At 63.6% G+C, this 17,882-nt stretch overlaps 1 protein-coding gene across 2 annotated transcripts in view; it reads right to left on the reverse strand.

Moving 5' to 3' along the window:
• Window positions 1-7,208: 7,208 nt before the first annotated feature.
• FLNA (filamin A) overlaps window positions 7,209-17,882 on the reverse strand; it is a 39,492-nt gene continuing 28,818 nt past the window's right edge. For both annotated transcript variants that reach the window (XM_050927417.1, XM_050927416.1), the window contains 15 exons: window positions 16,792-16,932; window positions 16,562-16,690; window positions 16,095-16,268; window positions 15,805-15,966; window positions 15,484-15,687; window positions 13,392-13,544; window positions 13,064-13,186; window positions 12,714-12,980; window positions 12,496-12,633; window positions 12,254-12,369; window positions 9,679-9,811; window positions 9,001-9,177; window positions 8,418-8,636; window positions 8,033-8,236; window positions 7,209-7,609 (listed from right to left, as the gene is read on the reverse strand). In XM_050927417.1, coding sequence (XP_050783374.1) covers window positions 7,422-7,609; window positions 8,033-8,236; window positions 8,418-8,636; window positions 9,001-9,177; window positions 9,679-9,811; window positions 12,254-12,369; window positions 12,496-12,633; window positions 12,714-12,980; window positions 13,064-13,186; window positions 13,392-13,544; window positions 15,484-15,687; window positions 15,805-15,966; window positions 16,095-16,268; window positions 16,562-16,690; window positions 16,792-16,932 — 2,528 coding nt within the window. In that variant the 3' untranslated portion in view covers window positions 7,209-7,421. The remainder of the gene's footprint in view (window positions 7,610-8,032; window positions 8,237-8,417; window positions 8,637-9,000; window positions 9,178-9,678; window positions 9,812-12,253; window positions 12,370-12,495; window positions 12,634-12,713; window positions 12,981-13,063; window positions 13,187-13,391; window positions 13,545-15,483; window positions 15,688-15,804; window positions 15,967-16,094; window positions 16,269-16,561; window positions 16,691-16,791; window positions 16,933-17,882) is intronic.

Raw genomic sequence — 17,882 nt, forward strand, 5'->3', positions numbered from 1 at the left:
ACTCTGCCTGGGCCCCTCCTGCTGCTCTGATCCCCCCGCTGCCCATATCCCTCCGCCTGCCCCACCAGCTCCCTAAGGGCCCCTGTGGGGTGGGGGGCTGGGTTCAGGACAGGGCACGGTACCCTGGTGCCAAACGCAGTGGCTGCCCAGTGCCCATGGGGTGAAGAGCCCAGGAACTGGAAATGGCCACCCTGAGCCCCCCCTCTCCAGCCCTGAGCCCCCCTGCTTCCCAGCTGGGCGTCTGCTACCCCTGACCCCAACCCTGCCTCTGTCCATTGGCTTCTCTCAGGGTAACTGGGGTGTGGAGGGGTGGGGGGAGGGACATGAGGCGGGGGAACATGGGGTGTGGGGGGGCAGGGAGAGGGACACAGATGGGGGGAACATGGGGTGTGGGGGGGCAGGGGGAGGGACACGGAGCAGGGGTAACACGAGATGTGTGTGGGGTAGGGGGAGGGACATGAGGCGGGGGAACACAGTATGTGGGGCAGAGTGGGGGAACATGGGGTGTGGGCGGGGCAGGGATACAGGGAGGGGGAGCAGGGGGTGTGGGCAGGGCAGAGGGGGGAGAACATGAGGTGTGTGGGACAGAAGGGAGGGGGGAACATGGGGTGTGTGGGGCAGAGGGGGGAACATAAGGTGGGGGGCAGGGGGAGGGACACAGGGCAGGGGGAACACAGGGTGTGGGGGCAGGGGAGGGACATGAGGTGGGGGGAACATGGTCTGTGTGTGTGTGGGACACGGGTGGGGGGAACATGGGGAGTGGGGGTGGAGGGGAGGGAGGAACACGGGGTGTGTATGAGGTGGGGGGTGATGAAGTGGGGGGGTCTCTGGGTTCAGTCACTGGGTTGTAGGCAGGGGGGATGAGACTCCATGTCCCTGGGGGTTGCTGGTTTAATGAGGGGAGAGGGAAGCTGGGAGCCCGGCTGGCTGGCAGCAGGGGGGGTCGGGACTGGACAGGGGGAGCAGGCAGAGCCCCCCTGGCTGCAGGGGGACTGGGATGTGCTGGGCTGACGGAGGACAGGCCGAGGGCCAGAGAGTTTCCTGGGCTGGATAAACCCTCCTGTGTTACACTGGCTGAGAGTCGCTCCAGGCTAGTGAACACGGGGGGGTGGGGAGGCCCCCGGGGCCCAGAGCAAGGGGACTCCCTGGGGGGACCCACAGCAGAGACAGATGTGCTGAGGCTCAGAGAGGTGCAGCTCCAGGCGGTAGAGGGGCCTGATCCCCAAGAAGGGCTGGTACTCTGAAGGGGATTCCCCCCATGGGGCCAGGAGTGGGCCCCACCTGGGCGTCCGTGACAGGGGGAACATGAGGTGTGTGGGGCGGAGGGGAGGGGGAACACAGAGTGTGTGTGGGGCAGGGGGAGGGACACAGGGCGGGGGAAACACGGTGTGTGTGGGGCAGAGAGGGGGAACATGGGGTGTGTGGGAGGGGCAGGGGGAGGGACATGGGGCGGGGGTAACAGGGTGTGTGAGGCAGAGGGGGGAACATGGGGTGTGGGGGGCAGGGGGAACACAGGGTGTGTGGGGCAGAGAGGGGGAACATGGGGTGTGTGGGAGGGGCAAGGGGAGGGACATGGGGCGGGGGAACACAGGGTGTGGGCGGGCCAGGGACACAGGAAGGGGGGAACAGGGGGTGTGGGAACACAGGGTGTGTGGGGCAGAGTGGGGAGAACATGAGGTGAGGGGCAGGGGGAGGGACATGGGGCGGGGGAACACAGGGTGTGTGGGGCAGAGAGGGGGAACATGGGGTGTGTGGGAGGGGCAGGGGGAGGGACATGGGGCGGGGGTAACAGGGTGTGTGAGGCAGAGGGGGGAACATGGGGTGTGGGGGGCAGGGGGAACACAGGGTGTGTGGGGCAGAGAGGGGGAACATGGGGTGTGTGGGAGGGGCAGGGGGAGGGACATGGGGCGGGGGAACACAGGGTATGGGTGGGGCAGTGACACAGGAAGGGGGGAACAGGTGGTGTGGGAACACAGGGGGTGTGGGGCAGAGTGGGGAGAACACGAGGTGTGGGGGGGCAGGGGGAGGGACGTGGGGCGGGGGTAACAGGGTGTGGGGGGGCAGGGGGAACACAGGGTGTGTGAGGCAGAGAGGGTGTCATAAACAGATAGCTAAGGGTTAATGTCTCTTTCACCTGAAGCACCTGACCAGAGGACCAATCAGGAAACCGGATTTTTTCAACTTTGGGTGGAGGGAATTGAGTGTCTAAGGTCTTTGTTTTCTGGCTGCCTGCTTTCTCTGAGCTTTGGAGAAGTAGTTTCTTTTTTCTAGTCTTCTGTTTCCAAGTGTAAGGACAAAGAGATCAGATAGTAAGTTATATGGTTTCTTTTCTTTGGTATTTGCATGAATATAAGTGCTGGAGTGCTTAGATTTGTATTCTTTTTGAATAAGGCTGTTTATTCAATATTCTTTTAAGCAATTGACCCTGTGTTGTATCATCTAATACAGAGAGAACATTTGTACTTATTTTTCTTTCTTTTTATATAAAGCTTTCTTTTAAGACCTGTTGGAGTTTTTCTTTACTTCAGGGAAATTGAGTCTGTACTCACCAGGGAATTGGTGGGAGGAAGAAATCAAGGGGAGATTTGTGTGTTGGATCGCTAGCCTGATTTTGCATTCCCTCTGGGGGAATAGGAAAGTACTTTTTGTTTCCAGGATTGGGAACAGAGAGGGAGATTCACTCTGTTTGGGTTCACAGAGCTTGTGTCTGTGTATCTCTCCAGGAGCACCTGGAGGGGGGAAGGGAAAAAGGATTATTTCCCTTGGTTGTGAGACTCAAGGGATTTGGGTCTTGGGGTCCCCAGGGAAGGTTTTTCAGGGGGACCAGAGTGCCCCAAAACACTCTAATTTTTTGGGTGGTGGCAGCAAGTACCAGGTCCAAGCTGGTAACTAAGCTTGGAGGTTTTCATGCTAACCCCCATATCTTGGACGCTAAGGTCCAAATCTGGGACTAAGGTTGTGGGGGGGCAGGGGGAACACAGGGTGTGTGAGGCAGAGAGGGGAACATGGGGTGTGTGGGAGGGGCAGGGGGAGGGACATGGGGCGGGGGAACACAGGGTGTGGGCGGGCCAGGGACACAGGAAGGGGGGAACAGGGGGTGTGGGAACACAGGGGGTGTGGGGCAGAGTGGGGAGAACATGAGGTGAGGGGCAGGGGGAGGGACATGGGGCGGGGGAACACAGGGTGTGTGGGGCAGAGAGGGGGAACATGGGGTGTGTGGGAGGGACATGGGGCGGGGGAACACAGGGTATGGGTGGGGCAGGGACACAGGAAGGGGGGAACAGGGGGTGTGGGAACACAGGGTGTGTGGGGCAGAGTGGGGAGAACACGAGGTGTGGGGGGGCAGGGGGAGGGACATGGGGCGGGGGAACACAGGGTGTGTGGGGCAGAGGGGGAACATGGGGTGTGTGGGAGGGGGAGGGACATGGGGCGGGGGAACACAGGGTGTGGGCGGGGCAGGGACACAGGAAGGGGGGAACAGGTGGTGTGGGAACACAGGGGGTGTGGGGCAGAGTGGGGAGAACACGAGGTGTGGGGGGCAGGGGGAGGGACGTGGGGCGGGGGTAACAGGGTGTGGGGGGGCAGGGGGAACACAGGGTGTGTGGGGCAGAGAGGGGGAACATGGGGTGTGTGGGAGGGGCAGGGGGAGGGACATGGGGTGGGGGAACACAGGGTGTGGGTGGGGCAGGGACACAGGAAGGGGGGAACAGGTGGTGTGGGAACACAGGGGGTGTGGGGCAGAGTGGGGAGAACACGAGGTGTGAGGGGGCAGGGGGAGGGACGTGGGGCGGGGGTAACAGGGTGTGAGGGGGCAGGGGGAACACAGGGTGTGTGAGGCAGAGAGGGGAACAGGGGGTGTGGGAACACAGGGGGTGTGGGGCAGAGTGGGGAGAACACGAGGTGTGGGGGGGCAGGGGGAGGGACGTGGGGCGGGGGAATACAGGAAGGGGGGAACAGGGGGTGTGGGAACACAGGGGGTGTGGGGCAGAGTGGGGAGAACACGAGGTGTGGGGGGGCAGGGGGAGGGACGTGGGGCGGGGGAACACAGGGTGTGTGAGGCAGAGGGGGGAACATGGGGTGTGGGGGGCAGGGGGAACACAGGGTGTGTGGGGCAGAGAGGGGGAACATGGGGTGTGTGGGAGGGGCAGGGGGAGGGACGTGGGGCGGGGGAACACAGGGTGTGTGAGGCAGAGGGGGGAATATGGGGTGTGGGGGGCAGGGGGAACACAGGGTGTGTGGGGCAGAGTGGGGAGAACACGAGGTGTGGGGGGTCCTGGGGAGGGACATGGGGCAGGGGAACACAGGGTGTGTGGGGCAGAGAGGGGGAACATGGGGTGTGTGGGAGGGGCAGGGGGAGGGACATGGGGCGGGGGAACACAGGGTGTGGGCGGGGCAGGGACACAGGAAGGGGGAACAGGGGGCAGGGGGAACACAGGGGGTGTGGGGCAGAGTGGGGAGAACACGAGGTGTGGGGGGGCAGGGGGAGGGACATGGGGCGGGGGAACACAGGGTGTGTGGGGCAGAGGGGGAACATGGGGTGTGTGGGAGGGGCAGGGGGAGGGACATGGGGTGTGGGAACACAGAGGGTGTGGGGCAGAGTGGGGAGAACACAAGGTGTGGGGGGGCAGGGGGAGGGACGTGGGAACACAGGGTGTGTGGGGCAGAGGGGGGAACATGGGGTGTGTGGGAGGGGGCAGAATATGACAAAGCTCCTGGGCCTAGGCTGGCAACAACTGCCCAGCTCAGCAGCAGCCGCACCCCCCACCCTGTGTGCCCAGCTGGTCCCCGTCCCCCCCGCCCCCGAGTGCTCAGAGCCAGGGTGGGGCCGGGCAAGCCCCCCCCCCATTCTGCCACCAAACCGGGGCCATCAGGGAGTTGGGACGTTTAAGCCACCAGCAGCTTCCCCTCACCCCCATCTCAAAGCCCCCCATTCTCAGGACCCCCAGCCGGAGCAGGGGCCCCCCGGGGCGCAGCCCTGTCCCCGACCTGCCCAGCCGGGCTCTGAATATGGTGTTGGTGCCTCAGTGTCCCCTGTGCAGTTCTTAAGTATCCAGGTCGGGGGATGGAGGTGGGGGGTTCCTGCAGAGCAAAGGGCCAGTGCACCGAAATGCCCAACACTCTGTCTCCTGGCAACTGATGGCCTGGGCCCCCCCCCTGCAAAGGTGCCAGCTGAAGGTGTTGGAGACAAAGGGGTCAGGAGACCCCCTGGCCCGGGAAAGGGGCTGAGCAGAGAGGAGGGGCTGGAGGGGGTCAGTCTGGAGCTGGCTGGGGACAAGGAGTGAAGTGCACATGTGGGGGGTCTGGCTCACTGCCCCCCAGAATGGACCCAGCCGAGGGGTCCGGTTCGCTGTACCTACAAGCTCTGTGTTAGACCCTGTTCCTGCCATCGAATAAACCTCTGTGTTACTGGCTGGCTGAGAGCCACGTCTGACTGCGCAGTGGGGGGGCAGGACCCTGTGGCCCCCGCAGGACCCCGCTGGGGCGGACTCGCTGTGAGAAGCGCACGGAGGGGCACATGCTGAATGCTCCAAGGAGAGACCCAGGATGGTAGAAGCTGGCGAAGCTGCTCGCCCTGGGGACAGTCTGCTCCGAGAGAGGGGGCTCCCCAGAGTCCTGCCTGGCTTGGTGGGGAGCAGCTCCAGAGCATCGCCCGGGGACTCCATGACAGTCACTGAACCCCCGGCCTGGCCATGGCTTTGGCTGATTCATGGCCCCCCGGATAGGTGCAGCGGGAGGGGCCGGCTCGGCTGCAATTCAGGAGCCAGGGGGGAGCAGCTGGCAGCCTCCAATTCACAGGTCAGCCGGGTACATCGTCCCCACGCGCCAGGGCTGGGCCCATGTGCCCCACTGGGCCCCCTGCAGATCTCAGGGGTGCGGGGATGGCAGGTATGCTGGGGGGTCAGTTATAATACAGCCCCCCGCCCACAGCAGGGCGGTTCCGCCCACGGAGTGACCCCTTTGCAACCAGTGCAAACCCCAGACACGCCAGCAGGAGTCTCTGGTGGACAAGGCACAGGCTGGCACAACGCTACAGCACCCTCAGGGCTACGGGTTGGGAGTGAGGGGCACCAGCAGAGCGGGAGGGGGGGGGAGCTTAGTGCTGGATTAGCAGGGGCTGTGGGTCGGGAGTGAGGGGCACCGGCAGGGCTGGAGGGGGCGGGGGGGGGCTCAGTGCTGGGTGAGCAGGGGCTGCAGGTCGGGAGTGAGGGGCACCAGCAGGGCTGGGCTAGCAGGGGCTGCGGGTCAGGAGTGAGGGGCACCGGCAGGGCTGGGGGGGCCCAGGACAGGCTAGCAGGGGCTGCGGGTCAGGAGTGAGGGGCACCAGCAGGGCAGGGCTGGGCTGGGCTGGCAGGGGCTGCGGGTCAGGAGTGAGGGGCACCGGCAGGGCTGGGGGGGCCCAGGACAGGCTAGCAGGGGCTGCGGGTCAGGAGTGAGGGGCACCAGCAGGGCAGGGCTGGGCTGGGCTGGCAGGGGCTGCGGGTCGGGAGTGAGGGGCACCGGCAGGGCTGGGCTAGCAGGGGCTGCGGGTCGGGAGTGAGGGGCACCGGCAGGGCTGAGGGTCAGGGCTGGGCTGGCAGGGGCTGCGGGTCGGGAGTGAGGGGCACCGGCAGGGCTGGGGGGCAGCGAATACTAGATCCGGGGGGCAGGCCCAGCCTCACTGTGCCCCAGCCAGGGCTGTGGAGGAAGTGGCCGGCCCGTGGCTGCCAGCCTCATGTGCCAGGCTCTGCTGGGACATGCCCTCCCCTGGCAGCAGGTCTGAGCCTCAGGGGTTGGCGCCAGCTTGGAGGGGGGGCTGCCCCACCCCTCCCCACACAGCGCCAGATGAAGGAGCTGGGCAGCTGCAGTGGAAGGAAGGGGCCGGCCATGGGGCCAACGTGCCCCCCCATCTCTCTGCTGTGCCCGTCCTCGGTGGGCCCCGCCCTGTGGATCCGCCTGCCCCTGGCAACCCCGCGCTCCGAGCCCCGGCTTGCGGTTTCCTTTGGGCGGAGGTGGCAGCCGCTCTGCGCCAGCGGTGGGGCTGGGTACCGGGCTGGGGGAGGGGCTGGGCAGCAGCTAGGCTGGGTGAAAGCTGCGGTGGGGCAGGGGGGGCCGAGAGCTGCCGGCTGGGGCCGGTGGGACTCCCTGCCCCTGGCCGAGGGAGACGCCCGGGATCCGTGCCCCAAGTCCCCGTCAGCCCCCCCTCGACGGACGGACAGACGGGCGGCAGCTGAAGCAGAACAACACTTTACTGCCCGTCCCTGGGGGGCGGGGGGCAGCGTGCACAGAAACATTCACCAACAATGAAGAACCCGGAGGGGGTGGCAGGGGAGGGGGCTGGTTAACTGGGCGAAGCGGCGAAGGCAGCGGCCCCCCAGGCATAGGGGGGGGGGGCGAGGCCAGCAGGCAGCTGGGACCCAGGCGTCCAGGTCGGGGGGTGGGGGCTACGGCACAGAGACGTGGAAGGGGCTGTTGGGCACGTGCTGGTCGCCCCATTTCACCACCAGGACGTAGTCGCCCTTTTCCTTCAGCAGGTAGCAGACACTGTAGAGCCGGTTCCCCAGGTGCTTCACCAGGATCTCCTCGCACGGCGTGCGAGGGCCGTGCACGCCCACCAGCAGCATGTTGTTCCCTAGGGGGGACACGGGGGTCAGGGTCAGGGGAGCCCAGCCTGGGAGCCTCACCTGCCTAATCCCCCTCAGCCCCCAGCTCCACCCTCCTCCCAGCCAGCCCCCCAACTACACAGACCCTGCAGCTGGGCTGGTTCTGGGGGGTCCAATCAGTAAGGGGGGAGGGCACAAAGGGCTCTGTATGAGCAGGCTCAGATCCACCCCCTATGGCACAACTGGGGCCACCCCACAGTCCCACTGCAGCCACCCCCAGACCCCTTCACCCAGCCAAGCTGTTCCTGCCTCGTGTCTCTGGGGCAAAAACAGCAGCACCGGGTGGTGGTGGTGGTGGTGGGGGAGCCGCCCTCACACCCCCCCGACATACCCTATACCCTCCCACCACCTCAGCCCCACAGACCTGGCCCAGCCCCCACCGCCCCCCACACCTGCTTTACTGCAGTCCACCGTGAAGGAGTTCTTCTGGCCCACGAAGCCCTTGCTCAGCCCAAGACCCTTGGCCACCACCTTGCTGGCGTCCGAGGCGAACTTGGGGGGCATCCCCTGCAGCACGGCCACCTCCGCCCGCCCGGCTGAGTCCACGAAGACAGAGGACGTCTCATGCAGGCTGTGGCTGCTCACCAGGCGGGAGCCTGTGGGAGAGAAGATCAGGGTGATTGGGGCCGGGGAGAGAGGGGGGGGACTCCCCCACCCCTGGCACCAGGGCAGCCGATGCTGTCTGAGTGTGCAGAGAGCCTGAGCCCATTGCTCGGGGAGAAGTGAACCTCCCACTGTGGGAGGGGCTTGCAAAAGGTCCGCCCCCAGGGCCCACACCTGTGATCTTGGCCTTGAAGGGGCTGCCGGTGATGTGGTAAGGGCCGCCATACTTGATGGAGATCAGGTAGCTGCCGGGCACCATGGGCGTGTAGGTCACTTTGTAGCCCTCGGCGCACTCCTGGCAGTCCATCTGCACCTTGGAGGGGCCGTCAATGGTCACGGCCAGGGCCCCGGGGCCCGCGTTGGTCGTGTTCACCACGAACTCCGCCGGGCTGCCTGCAAGTGTCACATGTGTCAATACCAGCGCCCCTCACTCCCGACCCACAGCACCCCCCGGCCCGGCCATTGCCCCTCACTCCCGACCCGCAGCCCCCCCAGGCCCTGCCGGTGCTTCTATCTCCCAACCCGCAGCCCTCAGCGGTGGTGCCCCTCACTCCCGACCCACAGCCCCCCCCAGGCCCTGCCGGTGCCTCTATCTCTTGACCTGCAGCCCCCACCGGTGGTGCCCCTCACTCCCGACCCACAGCCCCCCCAAGCCCTGCCAGTGCCTCTATCTCCCAACCCGGAGCCCCCACCGGTGGTGCCCCTCACTCCCGGTCCAGCCATGGCCCCTCCCTCCCTCCCGAGCCGCAGCCCCTACCGGTGGTGCCCCTCTCCAGGCCCGCGCCGTACGCAGACACCAGGCCCGGGTCGCCAGCCTGGCCCGGCTCCCCAACGCGGATCTTGAAGGGGCTGCCGGGGATGTGGGTGCTGTTGAACTTGACGTCAATGGAGTAGACGCCGTTCTCCCGTGGGATGAAGCGCACGGCGTATTTATCTGGGGGGAGGGGTGGCATTAGGGGGAGCATTGGGGTCCTGCCCCCCAGCACCCCTGGGGCAGGAGCAGCAGCTTGTTCAGTGGGGAGGGGCCGGCAATTAAAGGGGGTGGGGAGGGGGCTGGGAGCCCAGACTCCTGAGTTCTCTCTCCGGCTCTGGGAGGGGAGTGGGGACTGGTGGTCAGAGCAGGGGGGGCTGGGAGCCCGGACTCCTGAGTTCTCTCTCCGGCTCTGGGAGGGGAGTGGGGACTGGTGGTCAGAGCAGGGGCGGCTGGAAGCCCGGACTCCTGAGTTCTCTCCCCAACTCTGGGAGGGGAGTGGGGGCTGGTGGGTCAGAGCAGGGGGGCTGGAAGCCCGGACTCCTGAGTTCTCTCTCCGGCTCTGGGAGGGGAGTAGGGGCTGGTGGTTAGAGCAGGGGAGGCTGGCAGCCAGGACTCCTGGGTTCTCTACCCCCTGCCTGCCCCAGCCGAGGGTCCAGGCCTCGCTCCAGGAGGCGGCCTCACCTTCGTCGATCTCGGTGACATGACATTCCTCCAGCGCGCCCGAGGGGCTGTGCACCTTGGCGTCCAGCGCCCCCTTGGCGCCATTCAGGCTGACTGCAAAGGAAGCTGGTTGGTTGGCCTTGAGGCCTGACTCCTGGAAGCACAGCAGAGCGTTAGCGGGGCCGGGGGGGCAGGGTGGGGCAGGGAGAGACCAAGGGGTCACCTCAGCCCAGCTGTGTCACTTACCTTCCTGGGTCCGGCTGCTTAAAGAGGGAGAGCTGGGAACACAGACTGGCACTGGGCTGGGGCCCGGGCCTGAGGGGCAGCCTCAGGCTATGGGGGCAGAGGGAGCAGAGTCCCAGCAGGGTGGGGGGAAGCTCTCTCTCTTTAAGCAGCACCTGGCCTGGGCGTTGTCGGGGTCTGTTAAGAGCCTTTAAAAGAGACACAAGAGAAAACCGCGGCGCCCCGGGGCGATTTGGGGGCACCCTGCTGTCCTGGGCCGGCACAGGATCCCGCCCCCCCCCCCCCGGCGGCTGCGCTACCCCCCCCAGCCCTCGAGCACACGGCCCCTTCAACCCCACGGCCCCCAGCTTCCTCTTGATGCCAGAGGGGGGCAGACAGGTTACAGCCCCAGCTGGGGCCTCCGCTCCCTCCCTATGCCCCCCACACACACTGTGGGGCGAGGGGGTTACACGGGCAGTGACACGGGAGTGGGCAGCACGTCTGGGGAGGGAAGCTCCATCCCGAGGAGCCTGTGGTCACAGGAGCTCACTGTGAGCTCCTCACCCACAGAGAGGTTGGGGGACCCCAAAGGAGGTGTCGGGGGGGCTGTTTTACCAGGGAAGAAGATCAAAGGCCTGACCTGCTGTATTGAGAGGTCGAGCAGCCGGGGGTCCTGAGGGGCAAGACGAGCTGCCGGGGGTGTGACATTACTGATATACTCTGGGACCATATAGAACATGGTTGAACCAAGGTCTGGCACTGAATCTTGCATAAAGGGGGTGAGCTGCAGTGTCTAGGCCAGGTTGCGGGGTGCTGGGTAGGATTGTGCTGCCCGGGTGCACGTGTCATTTTGTAGTGGAAGTTGTGAGTATCGGCTCTGTCCTGTCTGTGCTTCACACTCGGGCTGTGCCTCGGGGTGACACCCCAGACGAGTTGGGGTCAGCTCGGCCTGGCCAGCTTGGGAGCCCGTTACGGCCCATCAGCTGCAACTGACCCATGGCGAGGAGGCAGATCCGCCTTGTGACTCAGCCAAGTGCAGGGCCTGGCCCAGGTGACCCCAGGCTCCACGTTGCTGTAATTTTCCACAGTGAGAACAAAGAGGTTCTTACACCTGGAAAAGCCTAGAAAAGGCCGAGGCCTCGTCTCCACCTGGTCCTCAATCCTGCCCCTGAGCTCTGGGGACTTTGCTACGAACTGAAGCTCTGAACAAAGGACTCAACGACCCGTCCCAGCGGGGCATGTTCCAGGGACAGGATCTGAACCTGCAGGCTCCTCCGTCATGGCTACAAGCCTGACCCAAGGACTCTGCCATCACTGGATAGAACTGATTCCATGTCACCCATCTGGATCTTTTCCCTTTTATGACTAAACCTTTCGATTTTAGAGGGTTGGCACCAGCGGGATTGGGGGTAAGATCTGATGTGTGTATTGACCTGGGTCTGGGGCCTGATTCTTTGGGATCGAGAGAACCTTGGTCCTTTACTGGGGTGTTGGGTTTCATACCCATCCATCCCCTGCCGAGTGGCGCAGGTGGGGGCACTGGGAGACTGGAGTGTCTGAGGGAATCGTGTGTGTGACTCGTGGTTAGCCGGGGTGGGGGTGAGACCAAAGTCCTCTGGGTCTGGCTGGTCGGTGCCTTAGAGGTGGAAAACCCCAGCCTAGGGCTGTAATTGCCCTGTTTAAGCAATTGGTCCTGAATTGGCACCTCAGTTGGGTCCCGCCAGAACCGCATCGTCACAGGGGGGCCCCATGGGACAGGGCAAGCTGCCAGGGGGCCTCAAGGTGCCCCGGGGGGCAGGGCCCTGCCAGCACAGGCTGGGCTGGAGATGGGAATTTGGGTTCCACACCTGGCCCTTCGGCGCGGCTGGAGTCTCCGTCCCTGGGACAGGAGCTGACAGCTGCTCTCGGGCTGGTCATGCAAGGGGGGCATGGCTGTGGGGCGAGGGGGGCATGGTCAGATACATTCCCATCTGCACCATGGGGCGGAGGGAGTGGGGGTGGGGGGGGCAGACAATCCTGTGGTGACAAGACCCACTGAGCCCCCTCTGCGGAGTGACAGCACCCCCCATGGGAACAGCCAGCAGCACCCCTCCCTGCATGCGCTGGGGCAGTGGCCCCAGGCTGTGGGTCAGGCCCCTACCAATCAGACAGGAGTGGGTCCAGCCAGCCAAATTCACCCCCAGCTTGATGGGACCTGCCCCTGTGATCAAACAGGACAGCCGGGGGGCCTGCTAGCTCCGTGAATGCTGAGGATAGCGGTGCGGCTGGGGGGCTGCCCCCCAGGCAGTAGCAACAGGTCACCCCCCAGCAGCCGCCCCCAGGCCCGTGCCGGCAGCAGGAGGGCGGGGGCCCAACGGTTTCTCTGGTGCCTCACCTGAAGGCTGGTAACAGTCAGGCGCCGGGCGTCATGGCAGGGGGCTGCCGCCGGCACCACGAAGGGGCTTTCAGGAATGTGCTCCTCGTTGAACTTCACCGACACCTCGTAGTCACCTGGGGGGAGAGGGGGGTTAGCACCGCCCAGCCCCACTGCCAGCCCTCCTCATAGTCAACTGGGGGGTTCTCTGCCCCTAGGTCGACATCAGGGCTGGCCCAGCTGCCCCGCAGGCCCCCCCGTACCGGGCTCCTGGACGATGTAGGCCACGCCGCAGGACCCGTCTTTCCTGTCCTCGAAGGCGATCTCAGCCTTGCTGGGCCCCTCGACGGCGATGGAGAGACCCCCGGCGCCTGCCTCCCGCGTCCAGATGCTGAACTCGGCTGCGGGAGGGAGACGCTGTTACCCAGGCTTCTGGGCAGGCCCCTGGACCCCTCCCCACCAGCCTCCAGCACCCGCTTACCTGGCACGCCAGCCTCGGCCCGCTCCAGGCCAGGGCCCCCCGCCCGCACCTTGTGGGCGCCGCCCTCACCCAGTGGCCCGACGGTGAACTGGAAGGGGCTGCCGGGAACGTGCTGCCCCTTGTACTTGACACTGACCGAGTGCACCCCCGTCTCGGCAGGCACGAAGCGGACGCAATAGGTGCTGTTCTCTGCCTCCAGCACCTCAGCCGCCAGCCGCTGCCCCGAGGGGCCCGTCACCTGGGCCGTCATGTCCGTCAGGCTGATCTCTGGGGGGAGAGAGGGGTCAGAAGCCCCATACGCCCCCGGACCCACCAGCTCCCCAAACACAAGCCCCCCTGTCCCCGCTCACCTGGGATCTTGAGGCTGAGGTCGCAGGCGCTGCCCACGTTGGCCACAGGGGGGGCACGGCGGCGTCGGGTGATGCTCTCCTTCACCCGTCCCTCGCCTGTCACCTTCACCGAGAAGGGGCTCCCTGGGGAGAGAGGGAGGGGTCAGGCAGGGCCACAGACAGCCAGCGCCCCACGGCATTTCCTGGGGTCACCCATGCCCCCCACAGGGCCTAACACCCCCTGTACCACACAGCCTTGCAGCTGGACCCCCCGGGGTCGCTCTGACCACGTATCGCTGGGGAAGGTGGCCTGGCCCATCGGGGCAGAGCTCCACGCTGGGCCCCCCACCTGGCACATGCTGGTCAGCAAATTTGATGGAGATGATGTAGTTGCCAGGCTCCGTGGGGCAGTAGGTGACGCGGCAAGTCCCGTCCTCCAGGTCTTCTGTGTTGATGTCCACCTTGCTGGGGCCCTCGATGGACAAGCTGAGCCCGCCATAGCCTGGGGGCACAGGAGGGAGTGGAGGGGGGCTACAGGCCATCACGCATCCCCCCCTCGCAGAGAACCCAGGAGTCCTGGCTCCAAGCCCCCTGCTCTCACCCACCAGATCCCCCTCCCCTCCCCGAGCAAGGAGAGAACATAATAACGGCCCTACTGGGCCAGACCAAAGGTCCATCTTGCCCAGTATCCTGCCTACCGACAGCCAATGCCAGGTGCCCCAGAGGGAATGAACAGAACAGGGAATCAAGTGACCCATCCCCTGTTGCCCATTCCCAGCTCCTGGCAAACAGAGGCTCAGGACACCATTCCTGCTCGTCCTGGCTAATAGCCATTGATGGACCTATCCTCCATGACCTTCTCTAGTTCTTTTTTGAGCCCTGTTATAGTCTTGGCCTTCACAACATCCCCTGGTGAGGAGTTCCACAGGTTGGCTGTGCGTTGTGAGAAGAAATACTTCCTTTGTTTGTTTTAAACCTGCTGCCTATTCATGTCATTTGGTGACCTCTAGTTCTTGTGTTAGGAGAAGTAGTAAACAACACTTACTGTCTCTACCCCAGTCATGATTTTATAGACCTCTGTCATGTCCCCCCCTTAGTCATCTTGTTTCTAAGCTGAAAAGTCCCATGTTTATTAAATCTCCCCTCATACGGAAGCCGTTCAATACCCCTAATAATTGTTGTTGCCCTTTTCTGAACCTTTTCCAATTCCAATATCTCTTTTTTGAGATGGGGCGACCACATCTGCACACAGTATTCAAGATGTGGGTGGACCAGGGATTTATAGAGACACAACATGATATTTTCTGTCCTATTCGCTCTCCCTTTCTTATTTATTCCCAACGTCCTGTTTGCTTTTTTGCCTGCTGGTGCTCATTGAGTGGATGTGTTCAGAGAACTCCACAAGGACTCCAAGATCTTTCTTAAGTGGTAACAGCTCATGTAGACCCCATCATTTTATATGTATAGTTGGGATGGTGTTTTCCCATGTGCATGACTTTGCATTTATCAACACTGAATTTCATCTGCCATTTTGTTGCCCTGTCACCCAGTTTTTGTAGCTCTTCGCAGGCTGCCTGGGACTCAACTGTCTTGAGTAGTTTTGTATCATCTGCAAATTTTGCCATTTCACTGTTTACCCCTTTTTCCAGATCGTTTATGAACATGTGGAATAGGACTGGGCCCAGTACAGACCCCTGGGGGACACCACCATTTACCTTTCTCCGTTCTGAAAACTGACCAGTTTCCTGTCTTTTAACCAGTTACCGATCCATGAAAGGACCTTCCTTCATATCCCGTGGCAGCTTATTATGCGTAAGAGCCTTTGAGGAGGGACCTTGTCAAAGGTTTCTGGAAATCTAAGTACACTATGTCCACTGGATCCCCCTTGTCCACATGCTTGTTGACCCCCTCAAAGAACTCTAGTAGATTGGGGAGGCGTGATTTCCCTTTTCTAAAACCATGTTGACTTTTCTTCAACAAATTCTGTTCATCTGACTGTCTGACAATATTGTTCTCTACTATAGTTTCAACGAATTTGCCCAGTACTGAAGTCAGGCTTACAGGCCTGTAATTGCCAGGATCACCTTTGGAGCCCTTTTTAAAAATTGGCATCACCTTAGCTATCCTCCAGTCACCTGGTACAGAAGCTGATTTATATGATAAGTTACAAACCACAGTTAGTAGTTCTGCAATTTCACATTTGAGTGCCCTCAGAACTCTTGGGGGAATCCCATCTGGCCCTGGTGACTTACTGCTGTTTAATTGATCAATTTGTTCCAAAACCTCCTCTAATGACACCTCAGTCTGGGACAGTTCCTCAGAGCTGTCAGCTAAAAAGAACCCAGGAGTCCTGGCCCCCCCCCCCCCCCCCCCGTTCTAACCCATCAGACCCCGCTCCCCTCCCAGAGCTGGGAGAGAACCCAGGCATCCTGCGGCCGCACCTGCATCCCGGGTGTCGATGAGAAACTCAGCCGGCTCGAAGGTGCGCCCCTCGCTGAGGCCAGGCCCCGAGACACGGACCCGGCTGGCGTCACCAATCTCTGACTGGCTGATGGTCACCGTGATGGGGCTGTTGGGAACATGTTGCCCGTTCCGCTTGATGTTCACCAGGTGCTCGCCCACCTCCTTGGGCACGAACGAGATGCCTGGGGGAAGTCGGTAGTGAGGGGCACCGGCAGGGCTAGGCTAGCAGGGGCTGCGGGTCGGGAGTGAGGGGCATTGGCAGAGCTGGGGGGCACTGGCCCAGGAGGAAGGGGACTCACCCACGTGGCCGTTGCGCAGGCGCTTAAGCTGGCAGGGCTCCTCGCGCCCCGACGGGGGGGTGACAGTCGCTGTCAACTGGCTCAGATCTGTCTCTGCGATGTCCAGGGGGATGTCGGCCGAGGACCCGACCTTCAGCTGGGACATTCGCAGCGTGTCGTCGCCTGGGGGTGGGGGTGGGGTGCATGAGCCGAGGGGACCCCCAGCCCCTCTGTCCACCCTCCCTCCAACTCCAGCCCCCAAGCCCCTCCCGGGGGAGCAGCCCCCAGCCCCCGCCAGGGACCCCGCTGACCGGTGATGCGGGAGGTGAAGGGGCTGCCTGCGATGTGCTTCTCGTTGTATTTCACCACGATGCTGTAGTCGCCGGGCAGCACAGGCAGGTAGGAGACGCTGCAGGTGCCGTCCTGGTTGTCAGTGCAGCTGATCTCGGCCTTGGAGGGGCCCTCAACCGCGAGGGACAGCCCACCTGAGGGGAGAGGGATCAGCATGGCCGCGAGCCCCTACAAGGCCCAGCTCCCGCCCCCAACCTGGCACCCTCAGGGGAACTGACAGGTCAGGACCTCCCAGCCCCCCCACTCTAACCACCAGACCTCCCCTGCCCCCCGAGCTGGGGAGAGAACCCAGGCGTCCTGGCTCCCAGCCCCCCGGCTCTAACCGCCAGACTCCACTCCCCTCCTGGTTTCTCCCCAGCCCCCTCCCCCCACTCTAACCGCCAGACCCCCCCCATCCCCTCGAGCCAGGGAGGGAACCCAGGCGCACCTTCGCCGGCGTCCTTGGTGTTGACAGTGAAGGTGGCCGGCTTGTTGACTACGCCGTGGATCAGCCCCGGGCCGTAGGCCGTGACGTGCCCGCTGTTGACGTAGTCCACGTAGAACTGCAGGGGGCTGCCTGGGGGGCACAGGGGGGGTGTCAGAGCCTGCATCGGCCCTTCCCCCCAGCCACGGCCCCCCCACTGCTCTGAGGCACCTGGGACGCGTCCCCCACAGCACCTGGGATGTGCAGGCTGTCACAGCGGATGTCCATCTCGTGCAGCCCGGCCTCGGTGGGCGCGTATCTCACTGTCACCGTCCCGTCCTTGTTGTCCGTGATGTCAGGCTTGGCCACCTTTCCTGAGGGCATCCGGACCTCACCTGGGGGCAAAGCATGTGTGTGGGGGGGGTCAGTCCTGGCCCCTGGCTGCCCCCTTGCCCCAAGGGGGGACATGGCCCCTCTGGCCTGGTTATATGGGGCTTGAGCCCGGCGCGCGCATGTGTGTGTGCATGTGCACATGTGAGATCCCCTCCCCTTGCAACGCAGCCCCACTGAAGACGGGATGTGACACCCCAATATTCACCCACCATGGAATTCGGATGTTTTGTGCACAGTGCGCCTGGGGAGGGGTCGTTCTAAACGTCTTGATCTGTGACAGCCCGTTGGATCATGTGTGTGTGGGTCGGTGTGGGGGTTACTGAAATGTGTATGGGGGGGGGGTTGTGTGTTACTGAAATGTTTGTGTGTGCAGGGGGTGTGGTTGTGGGGGTGTTACTGAAATGTGGAGGTGTGGGGGATATTCACATGTGGGGGTGTTACTGAAATGTGGAGGGGGGTTCAACCTCCCAACAAGCAGCCTTTCAGGCAGGACAGTAAAGGCCAAACACCGCCCGTGGCTCGCTGAGGAGACGGGCACACGGCCCAGGTCACCCCAGGGACTGGGGCCGATAGAAACCCCTACGAGACAGCCCTGCCCCATGTGAAGTGTGGGGAGAAGATAGAAAAGGGGGGGGGAGTGCTGGGCCCCCCCAGGCGAAGGGGTTTTTGTCTTGGGCATGAAAAGCTGGGAAAGCCACAAGAACCAGCCGGGCTGTTTATTGCTTGGGGGGGGGGGGGGAAACCAGCCAGGCTGTTTATTGCTTGGGGGGGGGGGGGGGACACCAGCCAGGCTGTTTATTGCTTGGGGGGGGGGGGGGGGGGGGACCAGCCAGGCTGTTTATTGCTGGGGGGGGGGGGAACTGGCCGGTTTCCAGCTCCTCTAGTGAGGGGGTTATGCTCACTTTGGGGGGTTGTTTATTCGCTGGCTGGGCTGTTTCCATCTGCTGCTCTC

Source organism: Gopherus flavomarginatus, chromosome 18, assembly GCF_025201925.1.
Source record: "Gopherus flavomarginatus isolate rGopFla2 chromosome 18, rGopFla2.mat.asm, whole genome shotgun sequence".
NCBI classification, from domain to species: domain Eukaryota; kingdom Metazoa; phylum Chordata; order Testudines; family Testudinidae; genus Gopherus; species Gopherus flavomarginatus.